The following is a 17839-nucleotide window of genomic DNA, read 5'->3' on the forward strand; positions in this document are numbered from 1 at the left end:
AAACTCACTCTCCGTCCCCATAGAGACACTGCATTCTGCTGGATGATGGGATGGAGGGACGGAGGATGACGGTGCAGATATAACGGAGGACGATGGGTTCTACACACGATGCCTTGCACCTGTGGCACAGGACACAAACAGAGAATTTTAGGACACCGTGATAGGACAAGTCCTGTTATTTGGTTATGTATGGGTAATATTTCCAATAGTTAATTTGTTTGTCTTGATGGGGTCCTTTTTCTGTAATGTAAATAAATAATTTATATCACAAAGCACAGTGTTTTTTTCTTTTTCCTTTTTCTTTTGTGGATGCCATGACTTTTAAAGGATCTGACCTGAAGGTATGTGGTCAGTTTCAGGTGTTTCTAGCGAATTATTTTGCTGTTTTTAATGTTTGAGAACCCAGTCATGTAAAAAATATTGTTTAAAGGTTTCAGCTCAGCAACATTTATGATATAATAATAGATTGTCATATGTGGAATAAATGGAATAAATTACATTTTAAAATAGAGAACAGTTATTTTATCCTATAATAATATTACACAATATAACTCTTTTTGCTGTATTTTTGATCAAATAAATGTAGCATTGATAAGCATAAGACTAGATTTCTTTCAAAAACATTAAAAATAATGGGACTGACTTTCAAAATGAACCTCTTATTTTCCTTTCAAATCAGATTTGTTATTTGTTATTATATATCAATATATATTTGTTGTATTTGGTCAATTTTACCCTAACAACAGAAAAGGCTGTAGAAAAAAAGACAAATGCATATTAAAAGTGTAGCTTCAAACAAACCAGTAACAACAGATGATACTGTCATGAGTCCTGGATTTTGGGAAATGAGTTAAAGTGGCTGTTAAAGTAGAGTTATTATTATTTTATTTTATTTTTAAAAGAGAGATACAGAGAATATACTGACCTCTAAAGGTCATGTGGAGGACAGGACCCTTAGGACTAAGGAATTCCGGACATTCCTTGTCTGCAGAAGTTCTTCTTACTTCATCCCCAGACCAGTCCAGTGGAGTCCATGCACTTCCTGTCCTGTCTGACAGTCTGTGTGCCACAGGGGTAAGAGAGAGCCTTAATGAAAATCAGCATACATTTGCCTGTTCTGCTTCCACTAAAAAGACCCTTTATTCTCAGGCTCATTTGTTTTCAACAATGCAGGATGAAACTGTAGCCCTGGTGACTATGAATTTGGTATATGATTTTCTCTTTGCTTTCCCCGTAGACTAAAAGAGCTCCAGGCAAACAGAACTAAAGTGCAAGAGGTACAAAGTAGACATACTTTGCATTCTCAGCAATGCTGAATCAGTTGCCAAGCCACGTGAAGACATCACTTATCTGATCTGTTTCATTGTATGTCAGTCTCAATGAGAACTATTGCAAGGTTTTGAACCCAATCAGAAATCTATTCCTTTTAGCTTACACTGGATGTCATTTAGCACGCAGTGGCCATTTAACAGGGATTCATTTTTAAACTATAGCCCTGTTTGGGAAGCACTGCTTTAAAATATACATATAAAAAATAGGAAACAATTTTTTACTCTTGTTGCATTCTTGAAGATCTTTATAAAAAAAATGAATAAATAAAGCAAGGGAATGGCATTTAATGTGGGTGGTTGGGAGGGCTTTGAAAAATTCTTCAGGGCCGTCAAGATCTGAGGGAAAATGGTCAAATTATCTCTCAAATGTCTTCACCATCTATTGCTTTTTTCATCACTGGTCAAAAGGTCCCAGAGGCAAGAAAAAGAAATCTGTCTGCTATCATTCGGCTAATTAAGGCTGAAGTCTTTTTCGTTCTCATTACTGTGAAGCCACAAGCGTCACAAATCTTTCACCAGGCAATTTGCATTCACCTTACAGTCATATTGAAGAACCTGTTACCAGCGAAGCCATCCAAGTTTCAAACAAAGGTAGGCAATTATATATAACACATGCATTACTTTAGTGTGTTTTGCAGTGAGATGTCTTTGCATACTCGGGTTTTTTCCCATGAAGCTGAAACACAAATCATGCAACGCTATGAGTGACATCTCAATAACAGTCACCAATAATATTAAACTAATAAGAAATACGATCTACAGATCTACAGACAGACTCTTATTAAATAGAATCAACAACAGGATGTTTTTACATAGCTGAGAAGCTACACATTACCGAGATGCTTTACAGTATCATTATCCAGCTGCAGAAGTGCATTCGTTTACTGAATCATTGTCACATGTGGTCCAAAAATTTAATAATTTGTACCTATCATAACATGCACATATTTTCTCTGCTTTCAGGTTTTGTGCGTAAAAGGTTTTGTGGTCATGACAGGGTTTTTGAAATACTAGTGCCAAACTCCAAGTTAGTGAATTTGTTGATTGATTAATTTAATTGTATTTATTTTATTTCTTTTTTTAATGCAGTGAGTACCTTCTACCTGCAGAGGTCAGGCCTCACTGCACTATGTAATGGTTGATTATGGAATCGCTTAAAGGGTTAGTTCACCCTAAAATGAAAATTCTGTCATTAATTACTCACCCTCACGTGTTCCAAACCCGTAAGACCTTCGTTCATCTTCGGAACACAAATTAAGATATTTTTGATGAAATGTGAGAGCTCTCTGACCCGCAATAGACAGCAAAGTAACTGTAATGTTCGCAGGTCCAGATACGTAGTAAAACAGTTAATGTGACATAAGTGGCTCAACTTCAGTTTTGAGCTTAAATAAGTTTAAATAAGAAAGCTTTTTTTTTTAATGGGATGGCTAAAAAGTGTGAATTATATTGTCACTTACTCACCTTCATGTCAGCCCAAACCTGTATGACTGACTTTCTTCTGTGGAACTTCTGTGGAACATGAAAGTAGATGTGTTGACAAGCAATGTTTTGTCCAAACACTGGAAGTCACCAGAAAAGACTGGCTTCTGACATTCTTCAAAATACACAAAATAAATAAAGTCTTATATGTTTGGAACGATGTGAGGGACAGTTAATGATTTTAGGTAAACCTTTAAGTATAATGTGATTTGTTTTGGCATGACCTATCTTTCGGTGTCCATGTGTGGATGTGGGGTCATGGGTGACGATTTTTGCTTTGTATGTATAGTCATACGACAGGAGAATACACATACACCACCATACCACAACACAGAAAACATTAGCAGTGTTTTTCTTTGTACATGCAGGGAGGCATTCTCCTCAGTCTCAGGAAATGAACGGATGTGGGAGATAACGTTTATTTTAAGTTAGATTCTTGCAGCCCAAACAGATATCTAAGTTATGCATGTTATTCTGTCGCTATTGATTATCATTATCCAGGAAATTACCTCTGGTCGAAACAGAATAATGTGGCATGTTTATCTTTGATACGAGCACCACACCAGATTTCCGGGTGAGGCGTTTATTTCACAGTGTTTACTTTCGTGGTCAAGGATCTATGAATGAGTTAGTCTTTCCTTCTCTTTGTTCATTCAGACTGTTGAGCAAGATTCAATACATTGTAAACATTCAAAGTCTGACATGGGTTTAAAACCTATAATAAATCATAAGACACAGAGGTAGTACCCTAATGCACAATTTATGATTATGATCACTGTGAGTTGTCTCCTTGATGTCCTTTGTACTTCCCTGCTGTACAATTAGCATTAAATGTATTATAAAAGCCAGCGTTATTTTATCATAGAGATAGTATTATTTATTATAATATATTTTATTAGTTTTAGTTCATTTATTTTTAAATGAATATTATTTCATATTAATATTATGTTATTATTTATATTATTTCAGTTATAGTTTTAGTCATTTTTGTACATTATGTTAAACTGAACGAAAATAAGGAACGTTGCTGAAATAAAATTAGTTTTTTTATATTTTATTTCAGTTAAATTTTATTTTACTATTATTATGTTTAAAAGTTTATGGTTTTAGTTTTAGTTAACTGTAATAACTAAGCTGCTCTTTTCCATATGATAAAAGTGAATGAAGAGCATAGAGCTTGACGGCCTCTGGTCTCCATCCAGTTTCAGTGTATGTAAAATAGCAGCATGAACATCTTTCAAAACATCTCTTTTTGTGTCATATAGGTTTGAAACAATATGAGTTCATGAGAGCAAATGATGACTGAATTTTCATTTTTGGAAGAGATATCCCTTAAACCTAGCATTCATGCAGTGTGTGTGTGTGTGTGTGTGTGTGTGTGTGTGTGTGTGTGTGTGTGTGTGTGTGTGTGTGTGTGTGGTGTTTGAGTCTGGCATGGTGTCACTGCCACAGTTGAGCTGAGTTCACTGTTCAAACACTGCCGGACAGCTGAGAAGAGAAACGCCAGCAGAGATTCATGAAGAAATGAAGAGACATTCAGGTGCATTCACACAGACACTGATACTCCCCCATTCCTTCACACAAACTGTTGCTGGTGTTGTCAAAATATGTCTTTTGGGGACTTTTCATACATATGACAAACAAACATTATCAAACCCATGACTGATTGCAAGCTGATCAGACAATACTGAAATTGCATTGAGGGAAAAAGCACACATGCGGTGGCACACTTTCACACTGACACTCTTTACTCACATTACTCTGATGGGCTGGGCTAAATACCACGGCAACCAGGCCCCTCCCCTGGGTGTGTGGGGAGTTTTTAAGTGGAGTGTTGGGAATGTTGTTTTTAGAGAGGCGCAGAAGGCAGGAGAGTCTCTGTGAGAGTCAATCTAACCCTGTCATTCAAAACCACCAGCGTTGACTCCAGAATGGGTGAAGACTCCTCTCACGCTGAGCGAAGCACAGCCACCTTACCCAGGGAGGAAAGCACCCCGACACCACCAGCTCCAGATGCTCAGGATGCTCAGGATCTCCTCATTCCCAGCTTCAGTCCCGGCTCGGTGCCCTCTTCCCCCGTCCACACCCTTTCCCGCCTGGGCCCCAAGTCCCCGACCAGCCCCACGGCCCCTGGTGGCCAGGTCAGCGCCATCACGGTGATGGCTCTGCTCGACAAACTGGTGGTGATGATCGAGTCGGTGCAGGAGAACCAGCAGAAGATGGAGAAGAAGCAGGCCGAGCTGGAGGGGGCGGTGAGGATGGTGCAGGGTGATGTGACCCGGCTCACCAAGAACCACATGTCCACTGCCAACAGCGTGGCCAAGCTGCTGGAGCGCTCACGCAAGACTGGCGTCAATGTGAAGGAGGTGAGGGAGCGCCTGGATAGACAGAGCAGCCAGGTGAAGCGTCTGGAGGCCAACCACGCCCATCTGCTCAAGAGGAACCACTTTAAAGTGCTCATCTTTCAGGTGAGAAGAATGAGATCTTTCAACTCTTGAGGAACCTTTAACGCTTTGAAGATGAACGAATCTAAATATATGTCTGTTTGAAGTTCTTAACACCTGACAAACCTCATAACAAAAATACATGTCAAAAAATAACGTAAATATGTGGAGATTTAAACATGGTAATTCAATATCATTCATTTTTTAAAGACTCTCTCTCTCTCTCTATTCTATAACTAAAGAACTATAAACATTTGAATGGTATTGTATCAGGGTTTCCACAAAAATATTAAGCAGCACAACTGTTTTCAACATTGATAATAATAAGAAATGTTTCTTAAGCAGCAAATCAGTATATTATAATGATTTCTGAAGGATCATGTGAAACTGATGACTGGAGAAATGGCTGCTGAAAATTCAGTTTTGCCAACCCAGGAATAAATGACATTTTAAAATATATTCAAATAGAAAGAAATTACACAAAGATATACATTCATGAGAAATATGTCTGAATAAGGTTTTTCTATAGACCTGAGACAACTTAAATGCTTAAAAATGCTTAAAACTTAACTATAGCAAACAAATAGTTTCAATAGTTCAATGCATATTCATTTTTCCTTTTTTTGGAGGTGGGGGGGGGTAAATGCACTTAAATATTTGCGAAATGATGTACAAAATAACAGCAGAAAAAGATAGATTTATTGGATTTTTAGTGCATGGGAATTCTTCATGTGACAGCAGCTGGGATGAAAAGTGTGTGTGTGTGTGTGTGTGTGTGTGTGTGTGTGTGTGTGTGTGTGTGTGTGTGTGTGTGTGTGTGTGTGTGTGTGTGTGTGTGTGTGTGTGTGTGTGCTTGTTTGATTAAAAGCCTCTCCTTACAAATAAACGTAAAACCAACTGAGATTGTAAAGTCAGGTCTTCTGGCTAAACCAGCTTTTTTGACCTGTGCTTTAGTTTGCACTAATCTAAGGTGAGGTGTTTTGTATGTTCAGGCAATGCAATTTTACACACTCAGGAAATGCTATTATACTTTATGCCGGTTGGTTAATGTGAAGGGTGCGTCGTGTTGATTTAAGCAGCTGCGTCGGGCTCATGCTTTTAGAAGAGTATTCTTATCTGATTGCCCCGGAGCGAGCCACATGCAGCTTTACACGCTGGGACAGTGATCTTTGACTTGTAGAAGCAGGTAGAGGCATTTCTTTGGGGTGTTAAGAGTTCTGCTTTTCAAAATGATTTCTTGGAATCAGTTTTCCTGAGGCAAATGTTATTCAATAGCAGAATGAGCTAAATGTCAAAGCGAGCGTCATTAGATATGAAAACAGACTTTTATCTAGCTCCTTCGAGACTCATATCCTAATACCTCATGTCAAATGCCTGATCATTCATGAAGGCATACAATGTCTCAAGTGGATTCATTTCCCATAAGAAGATAACTTTATTGTCTTATTTCTTAATCAAAGTAACAGGCTGAGATTAACAGTTTCTAAGACTCATCTTAAGCATGCTAGTTCAAAATTATTTACTTTATAAACTTTTCAGGAAATTGCGTTTAATAAAGTCTTTTAATAAAAGCACTCCATCATAGTAGAGAGAGTTGATTATCGGGGCAATGACTCTTGACTAATCCAGCTGTCAGAGAGGAAGGCCATGGGGCTGAACAGCGCAGCTAATGGCTGATCCCAAGTCTTAACCATTCCCTTTGAGATCTAGCAGCAGGTGATTTTCTAAAGTGATAATCAGCCTGTATGCAGCCTGTTAAAACACTTTGGCATGAGTGCAGGCTTGCAGAAAGTTTGCTGCAGGAGATAGTAATATCTAATTTGGGAATGTGTGCTGCAAGATGAAAAGAAAAGCTTTGCTATGCACACACATACACACACTAGCACTCCTGCTGTGTATTGTGAATCTACTGAAATCCACTCTTTTTTTCAGCAAGGACACATTAAATTGATTGAAAATTGCAGTTAAGACATTAAAAATGTAACAAAAGGTTTCTTTTAAACTTTTAAAAATCCAATATATTTTTTAAAATGTTAAAAATCAAAGGTATGACAGTTTGTGTAAAATATTAAGCAGTACAATGGTTTTCAAAATGGATGATAATAATTATAATAACATATTAAAATGGAAAACAGCAAAATTGTAATATTGTATTATTTCACTATAATTACTGTATTTTAATCAAATAAATACAGCTTTGTGAGTGTAAGACTACTTTGAAAAAACATTAAAAATCTCACCGACCCCGAAACCATTCAACAGTAGTGTATATATGCATATGTTTGCAATAGAGTACACACACACAATTAGTAAGTCTCAGGAAGGGGTGTGTGTGTGTTAATAGATATTGTCAGGCATGGAACCAAGTTTCCTCCTCATAGTAAAATGAAATATTTAAAAAGGGTAAATGTGACTTTTTATCTCATAATTCCAATTACATTTTCTGTCATGTAATGCAACTTTGTTCCCTCTAATTGTGACTTTGTATCTTACAATGAGACTTTCTTATTTTAAACTTTATCTCACAGTTACCCTTTTATTATTAAAGTCTTGCATCATCAGTTGCTTTAGTTCTTATACAATATTTTGGTCGAAACACAAATTCCCAAGTGGTTAAGTGCCTCAAGCAGTGACAGAACAGCACAGGTACTTTCCCTTCTTGCATTGGGACATTGACATGTTTGGCATTATAGCTGCAGGTGATGTTTCACATTTTTTGCATGTCAATGCTATATGACATGCCAATGCACTTTAATTCACTGGCTCTTTTGAGTCAAGACACTTTTCTTTTCTCTTCTTTTTCTGTTCTCTTTTTTGTTCCTGGAAAGTGACGTGCATGTCCTTACACCATACAGGCCATTAAAACAATGGTGTATTGTTCTATGGAACGACAGTATATTGAAAGTAAACACAGAATGCAAACACAAGGGAGGGCCATCGCAAATCTATTCGCTCTCAGGAGTTTGCTTTGGAAGAGTGCTATTTCTCTTTGGTTGCGCATTTGCTTGTTTTGTTTCATTTTTTTTTTTGGCATCTGACGATGCTCACCCACCTGTGTGGTAATTATAAACTTTCTGTGCACTGTGCAAAGGCATTTGGGGATGGAAGGTGGGGTTTGAACACACAAGGGCCCTCCGAAAGAAATAAAAAATGCAGTAAACACACTGAGTTTGGCACTGAATATGTATTTGTGTGGGAGAGAGACAGTCTGGTCAACTGCCTTGTTTCCCTTAACAAGCACTAATGATCTGCAGTAATTACTGCCCATTTAGGCCTCTATTTGTTTATGTTTAATGCATCACTGCTCTTTCTGTGTTCTCAAAAATACATCGGTGTTGATTCTTGAAAAATGTGGTTCTACGTGCTGAGGCTCTTCACTGCAGTAACTGTCTTTTTGTGTTTGTGGTTACCAGTGCTTGTGAAAAGATCATTAAATGTGTTCACAGCAATAATCTAGACAACTGCTCATAGTTTATGCTGTTTTTGCTAATCTAGATTGGTTATGAATGCATGTTTTCCATGAACCCTATAGCAGACTATGCTTTCTGTACTTATAAGGGATAACATGCATCTTAAATGTCTTCACCGTGACTTGTGAAGTTTGGCAAGCTGCATGACTGATGGCAAACATGAGGCTTTTATGGATAGTCATAAAACATATTTTATTGCTTTTATGTTTTTGAAGGAAGGAACGTATTGGCTGAGATGTTTCTGCAGTGGGCGTTCACAAAAACATCTGACAACTGTCATTTTTTACACCTTTGTAGTCACTCCGATTCCCCTCATTAGTTCTAATCCTGTTGAATATTGCCAAGGTTTGTTTTGGCCCAGAGATGCCATGGAACGCCTTCATTAAGATGACGTAAGTCTGCTTAGATTAAAATAATGCCACGTATGATTGACCAGTCAGTCCATCTGCATTTGTTTAATTGTGCATTTTCGCATAAGGTAGATGTTTAATACTCAAGATCAGGATCTTCATTTAAAGGTAAAAACAAATATGGGCGTGCGAATGTGAATTGCAGGAAAGTGACAATCTTTCGGGGTAGGAGAAGGAAAAACAACCAGATATCCAGTGTTTACAGGCCCTCCCGTTATGAGAAAAAGCTTTTTATAACGACGGCACAGATTCTGTTTATCAAAACAAAAGTCAGTCTGATAAATTTTGCACAATACCACAAAACACATTCTTTCATCAGTCAAAAGCATGACTTCCTTAAAGATTTGTATCCATTTCATGCAGTGCATGCACATAGTTCAGTCTGCTCAAGAACAAAGAGCATTCATGTGAATTTGATTGTGTTGTTTTGATCTCATCACTGATTCTGTTCTCTGACAGCGAGAGAAAATGTGTTTGCTTATTGTGGTCGGTATGTGTGTCAGAGATTTGTTCTGGCTATTGTAATCTGAGAATATACTGATTCAGATCGCAATTACAATATTTTATTAATTCTTGCATATTTTTAAGCTCGGTTGATGTCCTTTCATTATGATTCCTATGCTGTTCCCTGAGTTCCACCCTTAACCAACAAAGATTCACCTCAAAGGAAATATGAGAGAAAGAAGGAGTTGGGGAAAAGAAAGAAAGAAAGAAAGAAAGAAAGAAAGAAAGAAAGAAAGAAAGAAAGAAAGAAAATAAAGCAAGACTACTTCAAGGCCAGGGAATAGATTGTGATGGTGGAGGAAACAGCAGAGGAACAGAAGAGATAGAATGAACTGGATGAGAACAATGGAAAACAAACTGAAGTATGAGAGAGAGAGAGCCAGAGAGAGAGAGAGAGAGAGAGATCTTCTCTGTTCAGGCATGTTTTAGCTCAATGTGTTGGATTTCTGGTTTGACAACTCGACTCCTCCCTTTACCATTGTGCTAACATATAGCACGCACATACAACTGTTTGTTTTATACAATGCTTTGGAATACTTGATTCTTATTGGTCAATTGCAGCATTCTGCAGTCAAATAGTTTTGTATAATGACATCCAAACTGTATATTTGACTGTTGCCCCAGCAACCTCCAACTCTGTAGTAGTTTCATATCACTCGTATCACTCCACTGACAATGTACGGCCTACAAACTCGAATTCCTTTTTTCTACTCATTTTTGTCAAAGACAGACATATCGACAGAGTTGATTTGGAATTTCAGAAGAAATTTGCTCATATAATCCTGCTAAACACACTTTCCTGCCTCCTAGGCGCAATTCCTCCAGCACACGGCTCGGGAACGTTTGCGAAAGATCAAGATTAAGAGCGGTATGACTCATTTTGCACAGCACAGATGTTTGTCCAATCAAATGTTTTGAGGACTGAGAATGTACCACCCCTGAATTATAAATACAACCTGCAACTGACTAGCAAGTAGCAATGGTTCACTGCTTATTATAATTAAAGCCTATTGGCTATTTGTTCAAACCGACAAGCCATTTGATATTCCCCACCCAAACCTACCGTTTAAATAAGAAATACATCAAGGCGGAGATCTGAAAAGTTAAGCCCTGTGAAGGTGAAATGATCCAGACACACTCATTCTGCAGGTATTATTGGACTCACTCAAATAAATACAGTCTAATTAGAAAAATGATACTTCAGGGAGCATGACTTATCATGTGATTAATTCAAGCGGTCAGACAGAGACAATGAAGCTTTTTTAATATAAAACTGAGAGAGAATGAAATGGAATCAGACTCCTCTTTTTCTTCTTATTAGCTCAGACAATAATAAGTGAGATAAAAAAAAATACTCTTCAGTTCTGCAGGGCAGTAAACCTCTGCTATGCCGAATTCAGTCAGTCGAGAGTCTGCACATGGCCCTTTAAATATCACTTTCCCATAGTTTTCACCACAGTGCTGGAGATCGGAGGCTTTGATAGCACATTGCTTTGCCCAGCATCTCACTGAACTGTGTGTTCAAGCCAGTTGGCTGTTGCTTTCCACTTATTCCAATGCCAAAGATTCTCTGAACTTCTTCCACACATCATAAACAGGTAACGGATGAGCGAGCACATATTTGTCTGCTTTTTTTTTTACGCAAAATCCTGCCAAGGCTGATGGGGCGTCACATGTGGGATGTATGTCATGTGTTTTATGTCTTCATAATCTTATAAATGTGTTACATTATTAATCTGAAAGAGAAAATGGCTTTAGACATACAATTTAGTCCTTATTTTAGTTAGACATCCATTCACTGACAAACAAAACGTGCAGATGGTGTAGACTTTTTCTGAGTCAGATTTACATTGGAATTAACAGTTGCAGAATCATTTTCCCTGGATGAGAAGAAAAGATTCAAAGACAGTGTACTGTGCTTTTGTTGTTGTTTTTTTTCATGGCAGAACAGTATTGTAATATTGAGGGATTTTTTTTGTATTATGTATTTTTAGTATTTCATAAATGTTGGACACACGTTTGTATTTTGCTAATTGATATAAAGCTGAAACATAAAATATAATTATTAGATGAAAAACAAACCAAGTAAAATTTGAAATGCTTTGGCAGCTAACTGTAAGAAGTACAGGTTGAAATGCTAAAATGAAACTGGAAAAAAATTTAAACTGAAATAAAAATAAACCTAAGAAAATCTCATTTAAAAATATGAATAAAAGCTATAATAGTATGTAAATAATACTAAAATACCACTGCATGTTATTTTAGTGTTTGTATTTTTATATTAACCCATCGTGGTTCTCCTTTTTGATTACTCTGTAGTGACAGACTTTGAGAGCAGTTCCTGGCATATGTTCATGTCAGTCTCAAAACAACATTTTCCTTTAGCAAGAACAAATTCATTACTGCTAACATCCAGTAGTTACACATCCTTTCTTTGTGTCTTTTCTTTTTAATAGTCCCATCCTCTATTGTTCTTATATTTGTCTTTCCTCTGCTTCTTTCCTGTGCTTTCTGCTGCTCTTGTGTTGTCTGTTCAGATCCTATGAGCCTGATTGAGACACACACACACACACACACCATTTCTCATCTCTTTCGATGTTTCCACTCCAAAAGGTCTGGAGGCCTCCAGCAGAGCACATTAATTATCCAGGCTCCCATTACACACTGAACCAGAGGTATCGGCATGTGACACAATGTTTTCAAAAGTTCTCAGTCCCCTCCTCTTTCTCTTCCTCTGGCCATTGTGTATTTAGATAAAGGTCCAAATCTGAATGGCAAATGTCTTGATTTATCACTGACTGTGTTACAAGAGACAGGACTGACAAACAAATGTTTAAGAAAGGTGGTTACAGAGCAGGATCAGAAAGACTGGAGCAGCTTCAACTAAGAATGCAAAAGATAAATGAAGAGAGAAACTAACAAACAGAGACTCCCTTCTTTGGTTCAAAATGTGAATAGAGTAAAAAAATTTGTCACTAGAATGATGTCATTCCCATAGGATTTTTGTAAAATATGCATCATTATATTGATATATATTAGTTTTACTTTTAATGAAATTTGTACTGTTGAGACGCTTTTAATAAAGCCTTCTGATTGGGGTCAGCCTACTAATGTGTGAAATTTCCCAGGCTTTTTGAGATATATTTCATGTGTGCACTTTTTATCTGACAAAGCCCTGAAGGCACAAACTAATTAGATTTGAGCTGAATCAACATATTTCAACAGGGAATCGTTTTACAGAGTTAATGTTTTTTTTGTTTAATCTAACATCTCCTTAAATCCCATCTGTGAAGGTTCTTGGTAAATAGCAATTCTTATATATTGGACTGAAAACATAATATAAAGGTGTTGCCTGAGTTTCACTCTATTATTAATTATGAAATAGAATACAAATATAGACATTACCAGGTTATCACAAATTAAAAGCTGATACTTTTATAGAAGTAACTGAACACAGCCAACTCCCAGCTCTGGTTTCCGTGTAGCTCTTGAACTTGAGGGGTGTTACTCTGTACGTTTGCTCATGAAGAAACTGGTTTGCCCAGAGTCAACACTGGTTTGGACTGGATCTCTGCCCTCAGGGCGATACTGGCTATTCAAAGGTTTTTGAAAATAACAATTAACACATTTTAAAAAATGCACCTTTGGAAAAGGTTCTTCTCGTATTAATCAGCAAAACATTGGGATTATTTCTTGAATGTAAAAAACAAAATAGGAGTTGCGTTCCTTCATTGGAATTTGTTACCCAGCTTCTTGTTAATGGCACAGAGTTCCGTGGCCTTTAAATGATGTTATTCCATTTTATATTGCATATATAATAAAATAAAGTGAATGTCCAACAACTGAGAGCTCTCAATGACTATCTCTATTACAGGTTTAAGGAACAGGAACAGTTCTTTTGAATTAGTGAGCTTAATTCTAAGCACAGCTAAAAAACTTAAACGAGGGATTTATAGGGTAGAAAATTTCTTGACAGGAGCATCTGAATATGTTTATACTCCACAATTTTCAGCATATACTTCTACTTGCAGTTTCATATTAGAATACTGGCATACAGTAACAAATCTGTAATTTAGATGTTTAGAGCTTGGAGAGATATATGATACGTGCTCTGAATTGTGTGCTTAGTGCCCTTATAGAGGGAGCAGGTGAGCGTGCAAAAGCTCCATTCGTGCTTCTAATCCGCCCTTCCCTGAGGGTCAGATCTTCAATTTACTCCTTAAGCGTGAAGCATAACCTCTGAAAACCTCAGCAGCCGTGTCTGAGGTGTGTGTCAGGGGTCTGCGTGTGTGAGGGGAGAACAGCGATAAGAGAATACTCTACTGTCTGTGTGTCAGAGAGACATTTGAAAGGGTGTGGCATTTTTTGTGATCTTTTTGTTGTTGATTATTGCAGTGATTGAATGGTTATTTAATTATGCAAATGATAGCATTTGTATATATTTATTTATACACACACATAATCAAACAATAAGAAAACAAATATAAGCAAAAAAAGTGATAAATATTTTTTTCATTTACGTTATGCAGTATACCCAAAAATCTTGACTTCACAAAATAAATACATTCTTTAGTGAAATATGATTTAAGTTGTCATTTTTAAATAAAAGATTTTTAAAAGGAATTTGACTTGGATGTTTGTGGAAGAGAATATTCCGCACTCTCTGTGTGTGTGTGTGTGTGTGTGTGTGTGTGTGTGTGTGAGAGAGAGAGAGAGAGAGAGAGAGAGAGAGAGAGATTTGAAAGGGTGTGGCATACCTGATATTTTTTATTTCAGTGATTAAATGATTGAGAACATATTTAATTATGCATAAGGTAAACATAATTTATATTCAATGTCCATGTTTAATCAAACAGTAAAGGAACACATAGACAAAGAAGAAAGGAACAAAAATGATTGCATTCAACATATATTGAGCTATGCAGTATACCCACAAATCCTGACTTAGATTGCTCAGTGAAATACATGTAAGTTATAAATCAAAGCTTTTTAAAAGGAATTTGGTGGGAACAGTATACTTCAACCTCTTGCCATAAATGCCTTTTTTTGTTCTTTTTTTTTTTTTTTTTGGAGTAACTCCAACACAATGCCTCCACATGCCTTGGGTATTAGCTTGCTCTGCAACAAACAGGTTTTTCAGTAGATTTCACAATATAACTAAAAAAAACAACAACAGACAAACTGACTCATCTATTTGTTTTGTTTATTAGTACAAAAGTAGTGTGTGGACTTGAAACTAATCTTTACAGTATAGTATTCTGCTTGCATACGGAACCCAAGGTTGTGGGTTCGATTCTCACAAAATGCATAAACTGATAAACTGCAATGGAATGTTATTGGCTAAAATCGTCTGCACAATGCAACACGTTTAACGTTTAAATTCAGGTTATAATAAAACTGTTCTGTAACGCATTATCTGCACTGTAACCTTAAAGACAGATCTTTACACAGAACCTTTCAGTCATTGTTAAATGCATTTTCTTTTTCTCCAATTTCAGGAGGACAGTGAAATCCCCTCCACTCTGCTTACTAAAGATGGGCCGGCCTCCACCTCTCAGGATGAGATCGGTCCATCTGCACCAACTCCGCATACTGATTTAAACCGTTCTCAAGATGAAGGCCTGCAAACCATCAGCCTCACCTCCGATGATGACGAGGAAAAAGGTGCAACGAGTCCTCTGGCAGAGGGTGGTGACGATTCGCTAGACCTGCATGAAGACAGCTTCCCAGGATTGGGAAGCGAACGTCATGAGCGCTCAGTGGCTGACAAGTTCAAGCGCTCCAGTCTGAAGAAGGTGGATAGTCTAAAAAAGGCCTTCTCACGAAGCAGCATAGAGAAGAAGATCAACAAGATCGTGCCTCCAGAACAGCGTGAGAAGATCAAGAAAAGCTTCACCCCCAACCACCCAAAGAGCTCCTCTTCCAAGAGCTCGTCCTTCCATGTCTCTCCAATGACCTTCAACGTCAAGAAGGTACGAGATGGAGATGCTGACTCCTCCCAGGAGCCTGGGAGCTCACCGAGGAACCTCAGCCCAGTGGAAGTTCCCAACATTGGGGGACCTGATGGTGTGCTGCCCCTGGCTAAGTTACACTCCTCAGGTGAGAAAACAAATGGAGACGATCTTCACAGCCCCTCCACCCCGGGCAGCGGAGATGGAGAGGTGTTCCTCACAGATGAGGGTGGAGATCTCGAGAACGGTCCATCTTCAACTCTGGCTGAAGCAGAAGTGGATAAAAAAGATGGTGACACTGATGGTAATGAAGAAAACAGGAAGGAGGAAAAGGAGGAGGAAAAAGATGCGAGACCTGCAGTAGAAGCGTCCGTGTCTCTGCCGTCGACTGCAGCTACTGTTGAGCTAACTTCTTAGATAAAGTTGTTTCTACTCCTCTGACTTCAATCCACTTCTGAGACTTTGGGAAGCGTAGTTACTCCCTTGTGCCACTGGTATCTTGTTCCCAAGCTTGTTTAATGTTAGCATGTCTGCTAAAATAACATATTGCCCTGAATTAATCCCTAGTATAATGTAACTATATAACCTATTGTGTTAAGTTCAGAAATTAAGCACGTTCTTGTAGAAGGAAATTCCATTTAGATTCCATTTCAAATAGATTCTGTATAAAAGCCCCGAGAATGGTACAGCAGTTCAGACCACTGTGACCACAATGATACACCGAAATAGCTATATTTTTCTGTGGGAGCCTGTGAATACCATGAAATTGACTGAACTGAAATGCCTGAACTCTCACACTCTATCTTTTTTCTTTGTGTGTAGGAGAGGCAATGTGTACCAATCTGTCCTTTGTTATGCTGCAGTCCAGACTCTCTTCTGTCAATGTACATAAGTAGTATTAAATTGCATACAAAAAAGTACTGTGGTATTATTATGTTTTTTTGGAAAAATGCTTTGTTTTTTCATACAGTACTTTGATGTAATTACCATGTAAACCATTGTATATTAACATGGTAATCATGAAATATATGGTAACAACACAGAACATAATTACTGTACTGTTGTACCAGACAACTGAAACAGACAACTACAAAAGAAAAGAGGTGTTGACAAAGTTATGCTTTTTTTGACATTTTTAGAACTTTTATTAAAATATTTAGCAGCACTCCGTCTCAAGGCTTGAATAAGTAGTTGTCTATGAGGACTGATAGCAGTGCTTGGCATGGTGGGAAGGAAGCGTGTTTACAAAATTTCTGGGGGAAGGCCAGCACAATCGACTGCCATCTCCATGGCAACCTTGCCCGCTGCCAAAAACTCTCCAATTACTGCTATAGTGCACGGCAAGGGCACACATACACAGCCTGATAAATACAATCGTACAGTGAAGCAGAAGTATTTGTGTAGTCAAACATTCCATACTGCTGATGTAATAACTTCATATTCTGCTAAACACTTACATTATTTAGATGATTCAGAGGTAAAATACTCTGTACTCAGACATCAGACCAGTGAATATAAAAACTGCTGCCATATATATGGGCTGTAGCTGTGGTTTGCAGGGCCCTGGTGCTACCCTTGGGCCCTGTTTGAAATTGTGTAATAGCACAAATAAATAACAATGTTTAAGGCTTTTCAAGTTTGTAGGTGTCCAGGTACAGAACCTGAATAATCAAATGTAAAATATCATTGCCTAGTCTTCACTGTATCAATAAAATTTTAATTCTTGTTAAGATTACAAAGTAATTCAGTAAACTGTGAGTGATTGTCTATCGTTTAATTTCTTGGATTGGACTGGACACCGACAGCAGCTAGTAAATAAGGTGCGGTCACTTTAAGAGACAATACATCCAATTTAATGATACACATCTGGGGTGTATTCCAGAAAACGGGTTTTGTTGGTATCTCAGAGTTTGTCAACCCCAGAAAAGGGAAACTCAGGGTTTTCGGTTCCAGTAAAAGACAGAACTAAACCTCTCTGCAAGTTACCATAGTAACCTAACCTGTGAACCTAACCTGGTCGGGAGCAGGGGTGTATGTAAACTCAGAGTTTCCGATCTCAGGGTAAATCAACTCAGAGTTCAAGTGTATTTCTGGAATACACCCCGATGTCTTTCTCAACTGTTTACGTTCACTTAAGACATAACACGAAGAAGAGTTAGTTATTGCATTAAGACATAACACGAACACAGCACGTAAGCACTCAGTTGAGTTATTTCACATTTTTGTGCTTGAATGCTTTAAACTAGT

The 17839-nt window shown here is 37.7% G+C and overlaps 1 protein-coding gene and 1 long non-coding RNA gene across 2 annotated transcripts; one reads left to right on the plus strand and one right to left on the minus strand.

Moving 5' to 3' along the window:
* Window positions 1-8: 8 nt before the first annotated feature.
* Window positions 9-4705, minus strand: LOC122138481. The gene is made up of 3 exons (XR_006155613.1): window positions 4569-4705; window positions 926-1059; window positions 9-119 (listed from the first exon to the last, which is right to left on the minus strand). It is a non-coding gene; the product is annotated as an uncharacterized LOC122138481 (long non-coding RNA).
* cavin2a (caveolae associated protein 2a) lies at window positions 4648-16512 on the plus strand. The gene is made up of 2 exons (XM_042731201.1): window positions 4648-5281; window positions 15140-16512. The coding sequence occupies exons 1-2, from the start codon at window positions 4745-4747 to the stop codon at window positions 16007-16009; spliced, it is 1407 nt and encodes a 468-aa protein (XP_042587135.1). The 5' UTR covers window positions 4648-4744; the 3' UTR covers window positions 16010-16512.
* Window positions 16513-17839: the final 1327 nt, after the last annotated feature.

This window comes from Cyprinus carpio, chromosome B9 (genome assembly GCF_018340385.1).
Source record: "Cyprinus carpio isolate SPL01 chromosome B9, ASM1834038v1, whole genome shotgun sequence".
Classification (NCBI taxonomy): domain Eukaryota; kingdom Metazoa; phylum Chordata; class Actinopteri; order Cypriniformes; family Cyprinidae; genus Cyprinus; species Cyprinus carpio.

Excerpts from the sequence above, each read along its gene's own strand:
- cavin2a (XM_042731201.1), top strand. The coding sequence starts at position 4,745 with ATGGGTGAAGACTCCTCTCACGCTGAGCGAAGCACAGCCACCTTACCC. Across the intron at positions 5,282-15,139 it reads TTAAAGTGCTCATCTTTCAG|GAGGACAGTGAAATCCCCTC; the intron begins GTGAGAAGAATG and ends CTCCAATTTCAG.